The sequence below is a fragment of the Chaetodon auriga genome, chromosome 10 (genome assembly GCF_051107435.1).
Source record: "Chaetodon auriga isolate fChaAug3 chromosome 10, fChaAug3.hap1, whole genome shotgun sequence".
Lineage (NCBI taxonomy): Eukaryota > Metazoa > Chordata > Actinopteri > Chaetodontiformes > Chaetodontidae > Chaetodon > Chaetodon auriga.
Window position 1 is genome coordinate 28,099,750 of NC_135083.1, and position 23,855 is coordinate 28,123,604.

General features: G+C 42.2%; 2 protein-coding genes across 2 annotated transcripts in view; both read right to left on the reverse strand.

Annotated features, from left to right (window-relative positions):
* The window catches only part of LOC143326776 (voltage-gated potassium channel subunit beta-2-like), a 168,111-nt gene extending 152,796 nt beyond the window's left edge, over positions 1–15,315 (reverse strand). The window contains exons 1-2 of the mRNA XM_076740655.1: positions 15,241–15,315; positions 9,182–9,522 (exon numbers count right to left, since the gene is read on the reverse strand). Coding sequence (XP_076596770.1) covers positions 9,182–9,522; positions 15,241–15,291 — 392 coding nt within the window. The 5' untranslated portion in view covers positions 15,292–15,315. The remainder of the gene's footprint in view (positions 1–9,181; positions 9,523–15,240) is intronic.
* A 3,864-nt stretch (positions 15,316–19,179) lies between these two features.
* Positions 19,180–23,855, reverse strand: part of slco4a1 (solute carrier organic anion transporter family, member 4A1) — an 86,762-nt gene continuing 82,086 nt past the window's right edge. The window contains exon 11 of the transcript XR_013077709.1: positions 19,180–19,253. The gene's annotated coding sequence lies outside the window, so the exon portion shown is untranslated. The remainder of the gene's footprint in view (positions 19,254–23,855) is intronic.

The window sequence follows — 23,855 nt, forward strand, 5'->3', positions numbered from 1 at the left end:
AATTTTGCATCAATAAATTTTTGTTTTGACATCTCTGCCATTGGGTCCTGGCCTTGCTTTATTTCAACCGTGACATGCACAATCCTTGTGTAAATATGATAAGAATATTATCTTACTGGGGAGTAAGATTAACCTACACCTTCAGGTGTGACCAATTAACTGGTTGTCTAATGCCACTATGTAAAGGCTGTAGCTATGCGTAGCGGCTGTGCTAAATGACACAATGCCTGCTTTGGCATTACTGGAAGATATTGCTAATGTGCAATTTTGGCGAGAATGGGTATTCAGAGACAGTACTGATTTTCTGGCCCATGATAATGACTGGCTACTGTGCCATTTTTACTTTGAAAGGTATTCTTGGAGAAACTGTAGTATAATTTTTCTCAACAGATATGTGAAGAATTGAGTCAAACACTGTAATCAATGGTAGTTTTTAGCAAGCAAGTGTCGTAGCAGAAGTGTAATAGTTCATTTACTTAAAAGTACAAGAACAATGGAGAAATGGAGAAGAGGCACATAGAAGAGTCGAGATGGTGATGCTGTGCAAGGCTGACACTGCGCAGCAAATGTCAAAAATCAAGAGATCATATGAGCAAATGTCTGCATCATGAATCTTGGTACTTTCCATGATTCTGCAGGTGTCTCTGCAGCCAGTGTTAGTTGGTTCTAACCGGTTTTGGCCGGTATTGTCTGTAACCTTGCATAGCCCTGTGTGTCCTTATATAACCTTACTGTATTCAATCTATGTTACGTATCTATCATCACTCTATGAAAGGATAACAATGTTATCAATCACACTATGATTTGTTATGTCTTAATGCATACTGATTTCTGGTGATTATTGTGATTATACTTACTTTTTAAAAAATAGAGCCTATGACAATCAGAAGCTAATGGTGTAATTGTAAGAGGTAAATACTTTTTAAAAAAACAAAGCCTGTGACAATCAGAAGCTAATGGTGAAATTTCAAGGGAATAAGAAGAGTAAAAGTACCTACAAAGCCCAGGCTAGCGGTCAAAAGATAACGTAATGGTGTATAAAAAATAGAAGGATCAGAAAAAGAGAAGATGCCCCAAGGGTGGGGGTGACCTCGAGCAAACTGTATAAAAGACAAGCACTGACTCTTCTAAGTTGGAGAGACTTGGAGAACTTATTGGAGTTACACCTTGTGTGTCTCTGAGTGTTTCCCCTTTGTTGTCGACAATAAAGTTGCTTCTCGGACTTCGACTCCTGCAGCCTCTTTTTTGAGCATTTTTCTCGGACAGCTGAATTTGATTTACAACATATCAGTGGCGAGCCAGCCAGGAGAGGATACGGACAAGGAGATCTCCAACGCCAGAGGCGCCTACGCTTTATCACCAGACACTCGGGCCCACCAAATTTAAAGGTAAGCAGAGCCTTTATTTCTGCAAATTAGGAGAGAGTGTCTAAGTGATGAGAGTAGTCCGCCCAGGTGATTGGTATGATCCTCTGATGATCCACCTCTGCCGAACCTAACCTATTCTAAATTCACCAAATTATTAATAATTGCGGGAGGCAGCCGAGAGGCATTGTCTGTCTATGTCTGCTTAAGCTTTGTGTTTGTGTATATGTCTGTGTCTGTCTCAGTGCTTCAGTAACAACCATGGTGCGGACATGAATGAGTGGGGAGAGTGTGAAAAAAATCATATTTAATATATGCATTGCATGCTGGTTGATTGCATCATTGGTGTTTGTTGGAGGACTAATTTGGCTGATATTGAACAGGGACGGCTAGAGATAACAGAGCAAACGTCCCTAGTAGAGATAAGTCTGAATATTCAGAAATTGAAAGCGACACGGACCCCGTAGTGAGAAGGTTTATTAAGTTGACAGTTTCCTTGATAAACGCCTTTCCAATGCTGAGGAAGTGAATTTGGGAGGTAAAGACGTAACACCAACACAGATCTGGAAAGGAGTAAATGAAGCTTTACGAGGTATTAAAGCGCCTTAGACGTTGATTTAAGGCTAGAAGTAGGCCGTTCATGTTGGGGAAGTGAATTGAGCATGCAGAGACGGGAGATTGATGAGACTGAGGATCGTGTGTAACGGGGAGATCTGTGTGATAATAGTACATCAAGTCAAAGCAGGCGCAGTTGTCTGTCTTATGTGTAGTCAGGCGCCCATGGATACCGCCGTCTAAAAAGAATTAGTCGGGTCTGAACGGGTGGGTTGTCTGGCCGTCGACATAGTCAACATTTATGGATACCGCTTTTCTGAACTAGAAGAGGTCTGAACGGGTAAATGCTTGACAACACCGGTGGGTCGTCAGCATGGATACCGCTGTCTAGAAATAGATAGGTCTGCACAGGTGATTGATTGACCAGCGTGCCGCTGCCCAGAATGAGGCAAGCAGCCACCTGCTTGAGTGGCTACCTCGCTTAGGAAAAGCGAGAGTAAAGAAGTGCACAAAATCACTAGGTAGTGATTTCGAGAGAAAATGTAAAAAAGAACCAAAAAAGGAGTTACAGAAAAATAGGAGAATAAGAGCTCTGAAGCGGTTACGGGAGAAAAGGGGTTAAAAAAGAAGGAGAAAAGTAAGCAGAAGCGAAGGGAGGGGTGAGCTGGCCTCTTCCCCTCTCACACGCGACCTTGACACACACACAGAGGAGAGTGCAGGTGCAGAAGCTACACACACACACACATACGCGTAGGAGGAGAGTAGCCGAGACACACACACAGGAGAGAAAGTTGTGGAGTAACACACACACACCAGAGGCCTCGGAGTTGAGTTACTTCAGGGAGAGAGCAGAAGAGGAGGAGCAAATAAAGCTTTTTCTGCTTCTGATTTTCTGATTCAAAAATCGAAGACCTGCAGCAAACAGCTCATCAGTCATCAATTGGGCATATTTTAGGGATTTTGACGCTGCTAGGATTTTCACTATTTCTCAGAGGCATCATATGGAGAATGATGGAAGATTTGAATGTTGCCTAGATGATAAGAGAAATAGAATGAAATAGTAAGATCAATAATAGATAACCATTTAAGCAATAAAAAAATATATATAAGTCAATGAGATAAGAGAGAAAATCTAAGTGAATAATAAGAGAAGGTGGATGGATGAACAGAGAGAAAATAGTGATAGTGAAGATGAGAAATTAACGCCTGAGCACTTAAGTAGCACAGGAGATATTGAGGCTCGTGGCATAAGAACACACTTTTGGTTGGAACAAACTTATATTGATAAAGACGGAGTAGAAAATTGGCAAACTGAACAAGAAATTAATCTGAAATTGTGGCTGATCACACGGATTATTAATTTGGCTCAAACAAAAGAGGAGTTTCCTTCAGTACCGTGGGAAAAAGTGATACGAAGTTTGTGGACACCACGCACTTTGGCAACAATACTAGAGGTGTTGTGTAATAACCCACTTGTTTCAGTGACTCTCCCTTTGCGTCCTTTTTTAGGAATTCCTGAAAATTTGACTATAGCAGGGAGACACAGAGCTGCAGTAGATCCGCGACTGGAGATACGCATCGTCCCCAGAAGGGTAGAGTGGGAAACAGGGAAATTTGGATATATTACAAAAACCCCTGCCGCAGACGGATCTGAAGATTTGAGATATGATCCCACTAGAACACCTAGGCTCAAACAAGGCATAACTGCGGGAAAAATAATAGTATTGATAAGAACAAAAGGAGAAGGAGAGCCTGAACTCACTAGACAGGAGTTAGGAGTGAAACAGGGATTTATGGGAATCAAAATGTCAAAAGGGGAGGGGCTGTTAACCCCAGTAGAGCTAGTGATAAGACAGCATCCAGATTATACAAAACAAATTAAGCAGTGCATGACAAAGTGGCATAAGCGGACATCAGGAAGACTGCAGTGGCCTGAAAGAGGAACTTTCGAAGCAGCCTGCTGCAGAGAAGTGGAAGCTAATATTAAACATTATAAAGCTAAAGACACAAGCAACAGCAGAGAAGGAAAAAGAGCCAGAGAAAGGGAAGTGCTCAGCTGGTTCAGAGAAACAGCAAAACAACACCTGACGGATGTGAAACAAATGCCTGCCATGACAAAAGAAAAGAAGACAACAGAGCAACAGGTGAAGCCCTCTGCTCCAATGGAAACATTACTGCCTCCTCCTTACACATCTGAAACAACTCACACAGCAGCTAAGCAGTGTCCAATACGGGGAGCAGAAAGAAAAACTGAAGGTGAAATAGTGGGAAAATTCACCATTAATTGGAACCAACAGCCTGCTGAAGAAGAAAGGGAAAACAGCGAGGCAAGTGAAAGCTCATCCTCCATCAGATCAGTATGTGACAGCCTGGGAGAATGCTCCAGCAAAAGGCATGGAGTGATGGCCGCCCCTCAGACTGAAGATGAGAGAGATAGAGCTGACTATGCAAAACTATCAAGAAATCATGCTACGGAAGACACAAGAGAAAAACAGAAGCGTCACGCATGCTCGAAAAAGTTATCATTCGAGCAAGAAGAGGAACGTAGTCCAGAAGGATGCAGAGATCCCTGCAGGGGGCAGCAAAGCCACCCTCCTTCATGGGGAGGCAATAATCCTTTCATACAGCCTCCTTCGCAAAGACCAAGTCCTGCGCCCTCTGAAACGCCCAAAGGCGGGGAAAGAGATGAAATACAACGAGAACTGGAAGAAGTATTTGCCCTCAATGAACAACAGAAAAAGTTGAGAGGACAACTGAAAGAGCTGCAGAAGACCAATCAAGAATTAATGCAACTCAGAAGAGAAAACCAACGCCTTTCAATGATGGAATTGCCATCCACCTCACAAACCGTGAATGTGGAGTTGAGAGGAACGCTGAGAACTGAAGAAAGAGAAATGGATGACTATTCACGATGTTCCTTCAATGAACCAGAGAGTGATCTGCTGACCTTCGCAGAACCACTGGCAGATCCAGAAGATAGGAGGATGCATCAAGCTGGTGGCATGACTCTCAGAAATAAAAAACAACTGAGAGACCCATACAGCGAACCAGCCTATCCCCAGATGCCACTAGTGACAAAAGGCCCGAATAACATCCGACAATATGTGCCTTGGTCATTCTGTGACATGATTGGGTTGGCAGGAAGATTGCCAGACATACATGAAGGGGCTAATAAATGGATCACAGCCCTGGAAGAGAACACAGCAGGAGTCACCCTTGCTTTGGGAGACATTAAAGCGCTGCTCATGTATGTAGCAGGCAAATCAACCACAGAAGAAGTTTTTTATGGAGCACAGCTACGTGCAGCTGTGACAGGACACACGGTTGATGGTGTCGGCTTCAATGGGCATCGAGGGGCAATATGGACGGAGGTGAGAAAACACTTCCCAGAAAAAATGGATCCCTCAAAGTTGGAAGGAGAAAAAGTTGAAGGATGACGAATGTCCAGCCAAATTCCTAAGAACCTTTCAAAACAGATTGAGAGAGGAGACAGGAGGTGCATGGAATGCCAATGACACCACCAAAAGCTTGTTTAAAGTGATGGTGAAGAAAGCCATGCCTCAAGAAGTGCAAAAACGCCTGGACAATGTGGTGGGCTTGATGAAGATGGAATGGCCTTTGTTCTCTGAACATCTTATACATCATGTGGAGAATACAAGGAAAGAAAAGCAAAAAGAAGAAGAGGTAACTAAACATCTGGCTAGCAAGCTCACTCAGCTGCAATTAAATGAGCTAAGCACCAAGCAGAAGAAAGAGAAAAGCAAAGTGCAAGCTCCGGTGTTTACCATAGACCCACCTCCAGCGCCTTCAGCAGCGGTGACTATGCATCAACAGCCAATGGCACCTCAGCCAACAGCCCTGCCACAAATACAGCAGGTGCCCGTGCACATGACACCACCTGCCATTCAACAGCCACCTCAGCAGACTCCTCCTCCACCTCCTGTTCATGTTTATGTGAATCAGCCCCCACCAAATAGAGCGTCATCTTTTAGAGGCCAACCAGGACAGAGAGGAGGCATGTACCGCCAAGGGAGAGGAGGAGGATTTTCCTCCCAAATGATGAGGCGAGCTCAATCGCAGACCCAATTAAATGCTACGCCAGACGAAGAGTTGCTGTGTTGGGGATGTGGCCAGAAAGGTCACCGTCGCAGTGACTGTCCTGTCAATCCTTGGATGGGACCAGCAAAAGAGTGGCAACAATAGGGGAGCCCGGAGGAGTCAGAGAGGAAGTATATGACACCGGTTGTATCCACCCAACCTCAAGATGAACCAACTGTCGACGTTGTCATACAAAATCAAAGATATGATTTTATGGTGGATACAGGAGCCACTTATTCTTGTATCGGCAGCGAAGGCTCCTCTCTTCCTCTCTCAGGCCTATCCATCAAGACCGTAGGCTTCTCTGGGACAACTCAAGTAACTCCTCTAACACAACCGGTGCATATGGTAATCTGCGACAGAACAATAACAGCGCCTTTGTTGTATTCAGAAAATACACCCATCAATCTTTTGGGACGAGACATCCTATGCACGCTAAAAGCTACTATTGTCTGCACTCACAAAGGTCTCAAGCTGGAATTCATGAGAGAACACACCCCCCATATGATGGCTGCTTTGGAACTGCCAGAAATACTGGACAATGACAAACCTCAAGCTTATGTGCAGCCCATGGTGTATTGGATCCAATGGCCAGCTGAATCAGAGCTTACTTTGCATTAGAGCTAGGAAAGCTCTAGTGCAAAGTGAGTTTCCCTCTGCACAGGAACCACAGCTGCCATTACATTGCACTCTGATGTTTGATGAGAGACAGCAGCATGCTGATTACAAAGAGTGCTGGACAGAACTGATTACTGGCAGAATATTCTCCATGGCGTGTCAGGATCTGTATGTTGGCCCACAAGGAGCAGCAGCAGCAGTATTATTACCATCAGAATTGCACCACTGGTTTCAAGTGCTACACTCTGTTCCACATGTCACTCTCATGATAGCTAAGGGACGAGAATCACATCACCTAGGACCAATGATGAAAGACGTTCTACAGGTGACGAATTGGAGACCCACCCGTAATCCACAAATACATTCTTCCTCTAATGGACAATATTTGAAAATCTCCATACAGACTTATGATGAAGGAACAGGAGTCCAAGTATTACTGAGCCAGAGAATCCCAACACTAATGCCACTTTCAGAAGAACACAAAGCACTGCTCAGCCAAGTACCCCCCAGATTGTGGTCACAAAGTAAAACAGATATAGGGCTAGTTAAGTCAGCACAACCAGTCCAAATCAAAGTCAAAGAAGGAATCGTATTTCCATACAAAAAGCAATATCCACTAAAAGAACATCAAGTCGAGGGAATACAACCTATTATCAAGGGCCTGATAGCAGCAGGAGTGTTAAAACCTACTAAAAGTCCGTGTAATACTACAAAACCATGTCATCTCTGTCCATTTACAGGTATTAGCAACAAGCAGGTTTTTGGTGACGGAGACATTTCAGTGGGAGTTTGCAGACAGATCAGTGATATCTCAGTCTGCCCTGAGCCAGGTCATGCCTATGGTATGGGATGGCATTATTTCTGTGAGTAATAGATACATCAGGCACCCTTACATAGCAGCTGACCAGGTCAACATCAAAATACAAGTGTTGTCCAGTTTCCCTAATGTAATCTGAGCAACTGACTGTACACTCATTGCAATAAGGGCACCTTTTGCAGGATGAATTTCTTTTCATTAATGAAAAACATTGTAACTTTTATCAGTCATTTCTGATGCCCACATGATGCTAACAAATATGAGTGCTAAATTTCCTGGGTCAAGGCACAATTCATCTACACTGTTTCAAAGCTGTGTGGGAAGGAGACCTCAATCTGGAGCAGTGCTGTTGGATGACTTTTTGGTAAGATGTGATTAATTACTAACCTTTTGATCATTATGCTCTTTCTGTTTCACACAATGTAAACTGTTAAATGCAGACATTTTAACCCTCAGATTACATTGGGTAACCACTGAAGCCATAGCTACTTAAACCATTTATAAACATTCAGAGTGCACAACAAACTATAATGCCATGCAAAGCTGTGCATGCCCTATAGAAGAGTACTACATTGGGTTTTGAAAAGGAAGATGGTAGAGAGATTTAACTTCATTTCATTTTGTTGGTAATGGAAGAGCATAAGCTTACAAGTACTACATGTTTTCTTCTGTCGATTTGATTAACTACTGTCTCGAGTAAAATTGCACCCTCAGCTACTTCATAGATCCGTTTCTCCTTAAAACTAATGTTGGCCCTTTGTATACAAACCAGGCAATTTGGAGTGTGTTTGAAGCCATTTATAATAAATTGTGGGTATGCTCAGAAAGCTTGTGCATGTGCACACAACTTCAGAATGATTGAGATGTACGAAATAAGTGAGTATAGACATACATGGGTTTCATAAATCTGACAAAATGTTTCTTGTTTTTCGTGTACAAAGATTTCTAGGCCTACATACAGAGTTTTGTGCATTTCACCCCAGGGCTGTACAATATTGGTGCACCATTGACATTGTGATGTGCCTGTGCACAATAATTATATTGCAGGACATATGATGTTAAGTAATGTAAATTAACTCAAATGTCAAACTACAATATTTCTTGCTGCTTGATACAAAAGGAAAATTCATATGGTTTTCCATGACTAATCTACAAGAGAAGTTTGGCTCAAGCCTTTTCTCTGGAGTTTGTCAATAATCCAGTCGACGTTTGTATTTCCCAGTCTTTATTGTTATTGTCATATGTGACTCTGGTTGACATCAATCTTCATTTTAAAGTGTCAAACCTCATACAAAGAGCATGTTAGAACTGTAATTGTGAGCATGTTGGAATGATGAAGACATTTAGCTTAAAGCAGTGCTGTGCGTAACCACCACCCCAATGACTACCGTTGAGTGATAATAAAGACATTTCAACACAACGCAGCAGGACGGGTTTGGATGGACACCCATAACCCTCTTCCAACCAGAAACAAATCCATCACTCCAGTGGTGGCTTTACTAAATAATTTACAGACTTTAAAATACAAGAACAACTCTCTTCTAAAGAAATGAGTTGCTCACAGTGCCAAAAAAAGAAATGAAGAAAAGATAGGTAATCAATTGTTTTATCTATTTAGCTGTTAGCAGGGTAAATAAAAAATATTATTCTTGTAATTTGTTGGTTAGCCACTTTCATGCTTTCACATCTTGGCTCAAGGCTATAACTGTGTTGTATGGCTTCATCTTACCTGTAAATCATGCCAGTGGCATGAGATATGCTGTCCCTTAGGGAAACATGGTTCACCCTAAGGAAATCCTCCAGGTTTTTGAGCTGAGCAGCTGCACGAACTTCTCTCAGGCGCTGATACTCTGCCAATTGGCTGCTGCGCTGCTGCCTTTCTTGCTGCTCCAGTGCTTGCTCTGACAAGAAACAGCTCAGACCACTGTGCACACTCTCACTCATGGATGACAGGGACAGTATCTTGCCTCCAGACCCACCAATTCCACTGCTGATGCTACCGCTTCGACATATCCCGCCACTGTCTCGACTTCCAGGTGGCACCCCTCCACTGCCCCCTGGTTTTGGCATCTAGAAGTTAATGACAAAACATAAGAAGGTGTTACAATCAAACAAGAGTGTGATTGAGCCATGATTATAAATACCACCTGTTCCTCAGCCGATCTGAATGGGTCAGTCAGTCCTCAGGACGATTCTAAGACTTTTGTCAACCATTCTAACTGCCATGTGCATCAAGGCTTGTATCATAATCACAGCTGTGTTTCATGGTCCTTGCGCTATACTTAAATAATGCAGACAGCAGAGACACTAACACTAAATAATTAATGGGTGAGTTAAGTATGTATAGGACTGATGTGCTTTGCTGTTTGTCTGCATGGATGAAAAGATGAACATGCACACATGCACAAGACCATGCTAATTAAAATAGTGGAAGATGATCTAAACTCACATACTGGGTGCATGGATAGACATCTGAGGAATTGTGGCCGGCATGAGAATTTGTGGAAACATATTGTACTAATCAGTGCAAAAACTGTTTACACTCAAAAGCATTAAATTCTTGAAAACAAAAAAACGGTCCCTTTTCCCACTGGCATTCTTGCAGCAAGAGCTGTTAGAAAAATTTGCCTTCTGTAACTGCTTCCCATTGTAAATGACACATATACACATGATTAATGCTTATGAGATACTTTTTCTGCGGATATCTACGGTCTCCTCCCCTTGTTTTCCCTTTTGTGCTCCTGTGTTTTGTCTTCCCTTTTGTCTCCTGTCTGTCGCTCCCCCTGTCTGTCTTCTTCAACGCATCTGGATTCACCTGTTGCACAGTCTCTAATTGTCAAATTAAAACTGTTAACCTTCCTTCGACTCCTCTCCCGTCTGTCTGAGCTTGATATTTTGGGTCCTAAAAACTATACCAACTCTAACATTTGCCTTGGGTGGTGTTATTTTATTGGTAAGGTACTACTATTAGGTGAAAGGTGGAGGATTTTGTGTTTTCCTTTCATTCTGAACATTACCTCATTCTGCATTTATACATAATTTCATTCTTCCCCATTGACATAAGTGACATTTATCCCCCCCAAAATTAAAAGGCTTCATCAAAAACTAGGAAAGTTTGACATTAAAGAATTTCGGTGAAACCAGGAAAAGAACCAGGGATTAAGTTTCTCAATCAAAATGTTTACTATGAGTTTTACATGCATATTGAATTGCTAACAGGTAAATAGCAGTTAAGAAAAAAATAAAGCGAAAATGTCAGTTATAGTTGTGCAAACAAAACCGGGGCAGCTGGGGCTCAGGAGGTACAGCAGTCATCTGCCAATTAGGAGGTTGGTGGTTCGATCTCTGGCCTCGGCAGTCCACGTGCTGAAGTAGCCTTGGGCGAGATACTGAACCCCAAAACTGCCCCTGATGCTGTGCTGTCGGTATGTGAATTCATATGTGTGTTGCTTTGGATAAAAGCATCTGCCAAATGACTAATTGTAATTGTAATATTGGCAAATTAATCTAATTACATTTTGTTTGTGATTATGTATATCATTAAACTAACAATTTCAAATGGCATTTGGAGATTTGTTAGTGAAAAAAGATTTAAAGTGAGTTACATGCCATGTTGGAAGAAGTGAATAAATATGGAAGTTAACCACACTATGCCAGCTGTGCTTACTTTTGGAGAGGTCTGAGTGTGCAACTGCCAGTGATTTGTTCTGAGCAAGTGAAAAAGCAAGGGAACATAATTCACAAAGAGGATTATGTCTCTGGAATTTGCACATAATACTGCATATTTTTCTATGTATTGATTTTTGTTATATTTTTTCCTGTGCTCATTGTGCACAGCTACAGTATCTACACACAGATTTTGCCAGTACTGCCAAATAATAGCTCTGAATTTATTTGATCAGAATCAGAATCAGTATCAGAAAAAGCCTTATTGCCAAGTATAATTTTACACATACAAGGAATTTGTTCTGGTGAAGTTGGTGCATGACACATCTACTAAAAATAAGCTATTAAAAAAGTAAAAAATATATAAATATATGTACACAAGTCTGGGTTTGTTTTGTTTTGTTTTGTTTTGTTTTGTTTTGTTTTGTTTTGTTTTTCAGAAACACAGTCTGTTTTGTTTTTGTTTTTGTTTTTTTTTTTTGGGGGGGGGGATTATGAATTAAGCTGTATATTAATGGGATGGATCCAGAAATGATTTAGAGATCATGGTACTGGCACTGAGCTTTGTGGATATAACCCAAAAATGGGTTGCAAACTGATCCTGTGCAGGATCTGTTCATCTGTTTTGGATGCACACTTTGATTCTCATAGGGTATTTTTGACACTGTTTACCAGCACCATAAAGCAAGAGCATGCTGGATACAGTTTACTCTCTCTCTTCATCTCTCTCTTCATCTCTCTTCATCAGTGAGTACTGGAGAGATGCAGCCCCAGTGTCATGAGCATGTACTTCTTCTTATGGGTTTGGTATTGGTTTACCCTTTGAGGCTCCGCGACAGCACACTGAGACAGATCTTTGCACTCTCTGCCCAATCAGGTGGTAGCATACAAACCTTAAAACAGTGACACATATATGGCTTGCCTCTCTTTTGAGCTCAACAACAGGTAATAGGGGTCAGCTGGGCACCCAGTTAGAGGGCTACACATGTAACTGGAGTTACATCCAAGTAACTACTTCTGTTCTGTACTTGCTTTGCCCTGTAGCAGGCTTCACTACCTGTAAACACCAGAGGTGAAAGCGACTCAAACACAAAATATAAAAGTTAAATGGCCTGGCCAATCAGCACCATCCACATGGGAATCCCATAGCATAATAACATACCTTCAAGCTTGAAACTTTGTTTATGTGTGTATAAATCCCCAAAAAATAGTGGCCCCACAGACATTGCACCAAGGCATATATCCAGACACCATGTCCCTCAGATATGACAGCACAATGGTCAAAATGGGAGACCATGAAGCAGCCAGACAGTCTCTTCCAATGACATACACCTGTTTAGGGTGGTCGAGTTCCTGGTCCAACCCTGAATCACAACCCATTGCCTTAGAACCCATGAAAATTGCACCATAAGCTAGACACTGCACATTTGGCCCAACGTCCATGGCATATGAAGATTTTCTGGAAACCTTTTGTGGAATTGCCACAGAAGCTGAGCATACAGACAAAGGGTAAAGGTGCCTCCAAAATGTGAGAGGAGAAAAAACCTAATTGAACAAACCTGGACCTGAAGGTGAATGTGATGACCTTCGGTTGAAAGTGGGAAACTCTGGTTGGACACACAGTTGCAGTGGTCACACAACAGAGACGCAAACATAAATTGACACTAAACGCACTACAGACTGGAATTCATGGCACATAAGGAGTTACATACTTAAAGCTTGTATGGCTGCAAGACCAAAGCTCTTGTTAAAACAACCTTTTTGCATATGGATTGTCTGTACCTACATCCACAAGGAAGTGCTGGTTGAGTGAATGGTCTGGATCATGTGTGTTTGTGGACTGCTTTGTGGATCAGAGAGGCAATCTTGGAACGTATCAGCTGTCATATGGCAACAGCTAAGCCACTGGGCCCCAGTGTTTCAGGAGCTCCAATGTAGCCAGCAGATATCTGGATACTGTAGAGGATAATGGGTATCTGGGCCAAAACTTAATTTTCCATGCGCCGGTCATCGTTTGCAGTGCAGTTAACAACTTGAGACAGGAAGATGACATTTTATCTAATCTCTATTGCATTCTCCACACAGAAGTTGATATTGTCTATTATACATTGTGTAAGACTGTAATTGTCCTCCTCATGAGCATCACAAAGTACTTTCCACACATTTGTATGAAAACAGTCCTTCAAAGCCTCATCAGCCTCATTGGACCATCTTTCCACTGCACTCACTTTCACTCCAGCTAGCTGCCTGTGTATAAGTTTGTACACTGGCAGGAGGTGCACCAGGTTGTGATCAGATCTTCCCAGGGCAAGGGTGATAAGTCATTTAAGTCTTTGTGTTGGCACAAAATAGATCCAGTATTTTACTGTCTTTGGTGCAGTGTGTAACATGTTGAGTAAATGATTAAAGTAAGTAGAAAAAAAGGAGGGAATGCAGGTAGTGTGTCTGCAGCCTACTTGTAACTGAGCAGAGGACATTATAGGTCACGTCAGCATTTGCTGACAGGGTAATATACACCCAATCCCAATAACATGCAAAAATTCCCTCAGTAGGTAGTATGGTCTTATGCTAACAGCTAACAGCTCAATGTCCTCACTGCAGAATTGTTCTTGTTGGGACCTTATCATGTGAGTGAACAAAGAAAGGCCTACATGTAAAAATGAAAGCTTGAACAATGCATTGGCACCCAAGTCCTGTCAGGGCTTGCAAATCTCACTGAGGTGCAAGATTCAGTTTGAATCCCAATCCTGGTTTCCCATTGGATGAGACCCATCAGAACTCAGGGGGAGTTCCTGGGACACAGCCGTGACATCACTAAAGATACAAGAATTGACAAGCCCTTCCACATCAGCGTGTTGCTATTGGAGAAGTCCTGTTTCTAATCCAATGTTTATACTTTAACTAGCCAACAGTCCCCCACCTCGCTGGATGAATAAAAAACAGTTTTGTGTTCACTGGAACTGTTTGGATCCAGAGAAATATCACTGCACAACCAGCAGTCTCACCCTGCATGCAGAGACAGCACATGGATTAGACCATTTCATCAAGAAAGAGAAGGATAATTTCTCTCCTTTGTTATCTTTTTAATTAGGATGGGTTTTGCTGTTTGTTTGCTACCACACAAGGGCCAGCCAGCTGTCAAACCAACAAAGCCAGGCTGTATGCTGTTGTGTCTTTAGGTCAGGAAACACAGAGGAGCTGAAGAATGTGCAAAGGTAGCTGAGGAGGAGAATCAGGGAGGGAAAAAAAGCTACACACAGTAGACCACGCATTCTGAAATTGACAATCCACTCGTGCAATATCTGTGCATCCTTAACTCAGCAATATCAGTGTTTCCTATGTGTAATAATGTGAATTCAACTACTGTCTGTTTTGCTGATCATATTTATTTATTTATCATATCTTGCTTTTTTTTGTACTGATGCTTCTTATCATCCTCTTACTTACACAATACCCTTTCCTGCTTTAACATTACACATTTTCTATCTCTGGGATTAATTGAGAATTATCTTATTTTATGTTATCTAATCTTAGCTTATCTTAATATTACCTAAATATTATTTTCCGCAATAGTCAAAAAGCTGTGTTTAAACATCTCTTGTCTGTTTTTGCGATGAATATTAGAAGCCTACAAGAGGTTGATATTTTTGCAAAGAAACACTGCAATGAATACTTGTAAATTTATAAATCCACACATTCTAAATTCAGCGATATATAACTTTACATTTTCAGAAATCCAAATTTTATGTCCTCACACATGCAAATAAATCAAGAGTACAATCTCTGCTCGCTCCATTTTTTTAACCTGCTAGAGCGCACATGCTAGAAAATCCCCAATCACTCAATAATTGAAGACCCTCTTTCCACATCCTTCTAATGAAGATGGAACATATGATGTAGCTACTTTCACTGAGACTAAGCAGAAGAACAGCTATGCCTCAAGAAGGAGAACAAGAGACAAAGTCATTAGAGTACCAGCTGTGGAACTAATCTGGGCCACCGTGATCTTCCCTTCATGAATCTATATAGCCTGGCACTCTAGACATGGGTAGTATAGCATGCAACAGCCATTCTTTTCTCTCATCATCAGTCAATCTAATTTAAACACTTTTATCTACTCACCCGAGAGGTTGGCGTTCGGCCAATGTAGGGGTTCTGGACTACACTGCTCATGATAGAGATGGGGTGATGGCCAGATAAAGCAGTATGTGTTTTACTCAGCCTAGGCAAAGCAGATGCTGGATTGCTTTATAAGTAGTTAGTGAAGCAGTTAATATGGCTTTCCACTCCCTCCTACTTGGTCACATGGCACACAACGAGCCCTATCAGCAACGCTGTCTGCACTGCAGAGGCCAGAAAGTAATCTCATGAGTAAATTATTTATGTTGGCACTAAAACTAGCATCTGCACTAAAAGCTTGAGATTGTAACAGCAGAAAGCATGCAAAAAGCCTGCCATTTTGTTTGTTTCAATAGTGATGTCCCTCTTCTCAGACAAACTGTGTATTTAATAAAATGATAACTACTACAACTATTACTGGGGTGGAAAGTGGAGCATGCCCCAACCACTGTCAGGGTGTGGCTGAATTGTCTCCACTGTAAAGCTTTGAGAATGCACAGGACACAGTGAGATTAATTGGATATTTTGTCCCTTGTCAATTTGGTGAGACTTCCATTTGTTACCTTATGTGTGAGAGGTCAGTTTATATAATCATATCATACTAAATAGTACACAATTTTTCTGTTTTTCATATCAATATGAATGGCCAGGATAACATCTAATAGTTAACAATTAACAACAATTTGAGAACATTTTACAATACAGCAAACAGAAAATGTGATCATCAACATACTGTATGTCCAAGCAGCCACTGCAACTATACAGTCAACAGCACGAAACTGATGCATGAGAACTGATAAAGCCCTTTACCTGGGCTAGATCAACATAGTTTATAATAATGCAGAGCAGTGACAATACTGATTTTTCATGGAGCTGACAAGCGTATATATTGCGGCTCTGCCCGCCTGTCACCATTAACAGACTCACTGATAAACCACAGAGTTGTTGAGTAATGTGAGCCTTCATGAACAAAGAAATTTTTATATCACGTCAACAGTTCTGTCCGTATTCTCATGCTCCCTCTCTCTTGCTTGTCCACATGCTCTCTCTGTATATATATAGATATATGTGTGTGTGTGTGTGTGTGTGTGTGTGTGTGTATACGTATATATGTGTGTGTGTGTGTGTGTCTGTGTGTATATGTGTGTGTGTGTGTGTGTGTGTAGATATATAGTTGTGAGTAAAACGATTTCGTCAATGTAAAACATACGTATCCTTATAGGCTACCTAAGTAAATTCTCCCTGTGCTCTTAGTCAGAATACCAGGAAAGCAATGAGATCACACTATTTTCATGATTTTCGTCTTAGAAATTTCTCCTGAGCAGCATACCGCAGAGTGGTTTTACTTTCACTATGCACAACCACATAACCACTTGCCAGTAAATTGGTACCCCCCTTGGATATTTGCTCTAGCACAGACACTGTGTAGGGAGTAGTGTACAGAGATTAGCATGAATACCCACAAGTCTCAGGGCAACTGTTAGATGAGGAAGAGGACCTATCTCAACCAACTTTAGCTTAACTCACATTTCACTACAAGCTAGTTTGGAAGAAAAAGCAGTTTTTGCATACAATACAGTAGCAACCATCTAAATTTTATTTATTCATTTATTTATTTATTTATTTATTTATTACCTTCATTTAACCAGGTAGTCCCTTTGAGATTCAAAATCTCTTTTACAAGAGAGACCTGGCCAAGGTAGCAGCCAGTCACAACATATTAAGATGCAAAAAAATAAAAACTAAATAAATAAAATAAAATAAAAACTAAATAAATAAAACAATACACGATAAAACAACATGGACAACTATTAAAATAATTAGATGTGTCATGCACCGACTTAACCACAACAAATTCCTCGTATGTGTAAAATCGTACTTGGCAATAAAGCTTTTTCTGATTCTGATTCTGATTCTGATTCTGAAAACATAGTGGACCTCTCAAGAAAAACAAGTACATGCCTCCGTCACCACATTCTTTATGATGCCCTTAAATTTATTAATTGATATGAGTGTTTCTAATCCAAGATCTTCCTGTAGATTATTCCAAGCCCATGGGGCATAGTAGGAAAATGCAGTTTTCCCCAAATCAGTTAAAACCCGGGGTACATTGAAAAGTAACCACTTGGAGGAGCATAGCTGGTAACTAAGAGAGCAAATTTGCCCAACTATGCCATGACAGGGCCCAGGAAGATCCATGGATGATCCCCATTGGGTTCCTGCTGTGTCTTTGCCTGGTTTGTGATCCTTCCTTGATGACATAGTGAACATGGCATTGCCATTGCCATTGCATTGCAATGCTGGAAGGTGAAACTTTTTACTACCATTAGACTGCTGTAGTGTGACCATTTTACGACATGTTGTCCATCTGCACTCAACTTTTTCATTGACCCACTGAGCGTGTTCTTGGCATATGTGTATGAAGTTGTACTTCCCTACATCTTGAGAAAAAGCAGCAAAATAGCTTCAACAGTAAAACCGACAACCATAGTATTGCACATGCCAATACCTACCTACTATGTCTGTCATGTTGTTGTATTGGGACCACATCCTGAGTGACTTCACTGCTAGCTATAGTTAGCTAGTGAAAATATAGAGTTAACCTTACTGTATCCTCCACATACAGACACATGCACACAAACATAGATGTGGAATGAAGTCAGTGAACAGCAGTTTCAACAAGCTTTTTGTTCTAAGGTAAAGTCAGTACATTCAGTAGATTGTTTGAGTCACTCAGTTCTGTAAATGCATTGAGGCAACAACACAGAAGTGCCTTTACGTTAACAAGAAAATATACTATTGAGTACTTAAGCATCTTTAAAAGCAAGTACTCTAGTAGTTTAACTGAGTAAAAAATTATTCATATCTGCAGTGTTGCCTGGAGGCCCCATTGAAGGAGCAGTCCTGTCACAGCCAAGCCCGTGCCCCAGCAGTTTTCCTTGTGTATTGCACTTCCCTAAAGCTTCCTGTCTGTCTCTGTGTGTTGGAGTTTCCTGATCCCTGATTCTTCCATATGTTACCCTTCTCTCCCCCTGTCAGAATCAGAATCAGAATTGGCTTTATTTGCCAAGTATGTTTGTACACACAAGGAATTTGATTCCAGTTTAGACATTGCACTCAATGTACTTGCATAGGGAAAAAAGACATACAGCTCATCAAGGACAAAAAGACAAAGTAAAATAAATAAAAAACAGGAAAAAAATATTCCCACATTTTTACTCTTCCTAAAAAAGGCTATAATGTTGACAGGAGGAAAAACCTCCTGTTTGATGTGTTTGCTACATCCCCCTCCGGTACAGCAGGTGGCAATATGTAGAACATTAACTGAAACATTTAGTGACATTCACCCGCCAGTAAAACAAGAAGAAGAAAAATAGGAAGAAGAAAAGGGATGAAGTGAGAAGGATTGAATACCTGCCAAAAATGCAACACAGATTTCAGTCCATCACATGGACAGAAAAGTGGCAACAACTGGCAGATAAATTTGCCAAGCCTTAGCGTGCCCAAGAGGCACAAAAACATGCTCCACCAATAACTATATTTATATTACCTTTTTTCAGAGCATTTGATTATAAATTGCTGCTTGCATGTCAAGAGACTTTCAACAAATACAACAAAAAATGCTTCTCCAATACATTACCTACCCTTTCAACAGAGATGGAGGTCTACGACATAACTTTTCTCCCACTTACAATACTGTCCTTTCATCATCTTCCCTGGTTCACAGCCCAACTCAGACAGCTACGGTTGGCAAAGGAAGAGGCCTTCAGGAGTGGCCACAAAGACAGATTCAATTGACACTTCCAATTCAATTCACACTTCATCCTCCAGCACCTGGACTCCGCAGGAACCTACACTAGGATCCTGTTTGTGCATTTCAGCTCTGCCTTCAACACCATCATCCCAACTCTGCTTCAGGAGAAGCTCTCCCAGCTGAGCGTGCCTGACTCCACTTGCAGGTGGATTACAGACTTCCTGTCTGACAGGAAAAAGTGCGTGAAGCTGGGAAAACACGTCTCCGACGCTAAGACCATCAGCATTGGATCCCCCCAGGGCTGCGTTCTTTCTCCTCTACTCTTCTCCCTGTACACAAACAGCTGCACCTCCAGTCACCAGTCTGTCAAGCTCCTGAAGTTTGCGGACAACACCACCCTCATCGGACTCATCTCTGATGGCGACAAGTCCGCCTACAGCTGGGAGGTTGACCATCTGGTGACCTGGTGCAACCAGAACAACCTGGAGCTCAACGCTCTAAAGACAGTGGAGATGATTGTGGACAACAGGAAGAACTCAACCTCACCTGCCCCCATCACCCTCTTTGACTCCACTATTGACACTGTGGAGTCTTTCCGCTTCCTGGGAACTATCATCTCCCAGGACCTCAAGTGGGAGCCAAACATCAGCTCCCTCATCAAGAAAGCACAGCAGAGGATATACTTCCTTCGGCAGCTGAAGAAATTCAGTCTGCCAAAGACAATGATGGTGCACTTCTACACAGCCATCAGTGAGTCCATCCTCACCTCCTCCATCACCATCTGGTACGCTGCTGCCACTGCCAAGGACAAGGGCAGACTGCAGCATGTCATTCGGTCTGAGAAGGTGATTGACTGCAATCTCCCATATCTCCAGGACCTGTAAGCCTCCAGGACCCTGAGGCGTGTAGAAAAGATTGTGGCTGATCCCTCTCACCCCAGACACAAACTCTTTGAGTCACTCCCCTCTGGCAGGTGGCTGCGGTCCATCAGGACCAAAACCTCATGCCACAAGAACCGTTTTTTCCCGTCTGTTGTCAGCCTTATCAACAAGGCCCAGAACCCCCCTGACACTCTTCACACTCCACCTCTGTGTTTCCGGAAAAAACAAACAAACAAAAACAAAAAAACAGACTTGTGTATGTTGTTATATTTTGTACTCTTATTTTCAGTAAACCAAAACAAATTCCTCGTATGTGTAAAATCATACTTGGCAATAAAGCTTTTTCTGATTTCTGATTCTGATAATGTCTAATGGTTTGCAAAAGGTTTACAATGGATATATCAGAAATCAATAGAAAAATTATTGCTTTATTGCATTAACACATGGTTCTCTTCCCGTAACTCAGGCCTTAAAAAATTTTTCAAAAAACAAATGAAAAAATATGCTAAAACCGCAAAAGCATTTTGTTGTTTCAAGTGAAAAAATGACGTGGGTCCAGGTTTTGTCATAGGCCTAGCCAAAGGCCTGGCAGCGCACACATACACATTGGTACAGGCTCAGCCATGCACTTTGGGTGACATTACAAGTGAATCTAGGTTGAGGGCGGAAGTGAGTTGGCCACCATTACTGCAGTGACACATCACTTTTAAATCAGTACAATGGCACACAATTACACTGGTGTATGAAAGGATTTAACTTTTTTTTTTTTTTTCTTTTTTTAGATTTAGATTCATTGTGCCTTTATTGTGACAGAGACAGTTGAAGACATGACAGGAAAGAGGGCAGAGAGAGGGCACGACACGCAGCAAATGAGCCGCAGGTGGGAGTCAAACCTGCAGCCACTACAGAGGACTGACAGCCCCAATACATGGGGCACACACCTTACCAACTTAGCCCCAAGGATTTAACTTCTTAACCGGTTTTACCAAAACATGTCCAAGATGACTGTAGAACCTATTACATGTCAAAATTATGACTTCCAATGCCAAAGCTTTTTAAAGCAAAATTTAGACTCATTTTCATAGATGGCAAAATGTAACCTTCAAAGGTCAAGTCACTTTAGTTCACATGCAGCGACTTCAGTGTTCTGCTATGACTATTCCCATAACTACATATTCACTCATTATTATTTTTGTCCATATACTGGATATAAAGAGGATATTTAGAGTATTACCATGCTAACCAAGGCTACGCTATGCCTGAATAATAATTGTGTGCATAGTGGATAATAGTGGAAATGATGCAAGATGGCGCTGTGTTAGGTAGCAGCCTGCTGCAGTAGCTCCGTCGTTTTTGTTCGTCTTTTGTTAATTTAGTGTGTTTTTGTACTTTTCTTTTCATTTCTATTTTCTTACTGCATTTTTGGAACCTGTGTCGATGTTCGCGAGCAGTTTCCCAACATTTTTGTTGGCCTTTCTGTTACTTTTACACTCAGAGGGCCGGAGGGCCGGGCCATACAGAGGGGAGTGGGGGCACTGTCTACATACGCAAGCAGCTGATCGCGCTGTGTAAACCCACGCTGCTGCCTGGAGAGGATTGTAGTCCCAGACGAGCTGAAAAAACAATATCGAGGCTGCAGAGCCGGAGCCAAATGGAAGGCGAAGGCACGGAGGTACAGACTGTCCATTCTGGTGATCATCACAGGGAATGTGAGGTCCTTGGCAAATAAGACGGGCGAGCTCTTCACGCTGGTCAGGACTCAATGGGAATACCGACAATGCAGCCTAATAACACCACACTGGACTTACTGTATGCTAATGCAAAGGATGTATACACTGCCACTGCCCTTCCCCCCTAGGCAGAGCTGATCATATCCTGGTGTTGTTAACACCTCAGTATGTCCCTATTGTCCAGAGGCAGCCTGTGTCCACAAGAACAGTGAGGAGGTGGACTCAGGAGGCTAATGAGTCACTGCAGGACTGCTTTGAGACAACAGACTGGAATGTGTTGTGTGAGCAACATGGGGAGGACATCAACAGCCTGAAAGAGTGTATCACAGAATACATCAAATTCTGTGAACAGACCATACTGCCAACCCGGACTGTATGCTGCTTCCCCAACAACAAGCCCTGGATCACCAGTGAACTGAAAAGTCTCCTGAACGAGAAGAAACAAGCTTTCAGGTCAAGGGACAAAAAAGAACTGAGGAGTGTTCAACACGAGCTGAGGGAGAAGCTGAGGCAGAGCAGAGATACCTACAGGCGGAAACTGGAGGCCAAACTCCAGCAGAACAGAGTGAAGGATGTGTTGACAGGAATGAAGGAGATCACGGGGCTCAAGGCAAAAGACAGACCAGCAGCCGGCAGCCTCGAGAAGGGCCAATGAGCTAAACTGCTTTTTCAACAGATTTAGCTCACAGCCAGGAGTGACCCTACAGCCCCCCGCCCCTTCACACCTTTCCACTGTCCACAACGGCCTCCACAACCCCTCTCTGCCCAAGCTCTCTCACTCCAACCCTCAACCCTCCCTGGTGATCCCTCCCTTGGACACAACTCCCACATCCCCGACAGTACCATCCCCTACCTGACTGCAGGCCAGGTAAGAAGACAGCTGCAGAAGCTGCACCTGGGCAAAGCTGCTGGACCTGGCAGCATTAGTTCCAGGGTCCTGAGGACTTGTGCCAGCCAACTGTTCCTGGGTCACCTCTTCAACCTGAGCCTGAGCCTGCAGAGTGTCCCAGTGCTGAGGAAGACGTCCTGTGTGGTTCCTGTTCCAAAGAAGAAACCTCCATCTGGCCCCAACGACTACAGACCCATTGCCCTTACATCGCTCATGATGAAGGTGCTGGAGAGGCTGGTCCTGGTCCATCTCCAACCGCAGGTGAAATCATCACTGGACCCTGTACAGTTCACCTACCAACCCCATCTGGGTGTGGACAACGCCATCATACACCTGCTGCAGCGTGCTCACACCCACCTGGATTGTAGCGGCAGAACTGTGAGGATAACCTTCTTTGATTTTTCCAATGCATTTAATACCATCTAGCGGCTGCTCATTGATGAGAAGCTGCGAGTGATGGGAGTCGACGCGCCCACAATCTCTTGGATTACTGACTAACTGGAAATCTAACATTAACGCTGTGTACAAGAAGGGGATGAGCAGACTCTATTTCCTGAGGAGGCTCAGATCATTCAATGTATGCAGCAAGATGTTGGAGATCTTTTACTAGTCTGTTGTTGCCAGTGCACTCTTCTTTGCTGCAGTGTGCTAGGGGAGCAGCATCAGAGCCAGCAACACCAACAGACTGAACAAAATGATCAGGAAGGCCGGCTCCGTTATTGGCTGCAAATTGGACACTTTTGAGGAGATGATGGAGAGGAGGACACTGGACAGACTGTTATCTATAATGGATAACCCTGAACATCCTCTTCACCACCTTGTTTACAGACAGCGGAGCTCCTTCTCCAGTAGACTGCTCCAGCTCCACTGTCACAAGAAATGCTTCGGGAAATCATTCCTGCCACGAGCCATCACACTTTTAAATAGAAACATAAACAGTTAATCCACAAACCTCACAGACTCTTGTGTTTTTACATATTACTTTTACATATATATCTGCACTACTGCAATATTGCACATTCCGTCTACTTGCACAACATTTTTTGCTGATTTTTGCTGTGAATATACTTAGTTATATTGTATTTTTACTATATGATATTATATAATATTATATTATAATATTATATAATATCATATAGTAAAAGTTATATATTATAATATTATATATTATAATACATATTATATAACTATATTTAGTTTTACTTAGTTCTATTTTTATTTTAGTTTTATTCCTGTTTATATTTTTTGTTCGTTTTTCGAAATAATTCTATGTACATCCTGTGCTGTATGTTTAATTGCTACTGCAACAACATAATTTCTGAAATTGGGATCAATACAGAAACCGTCTAAGTCTAATATGACAT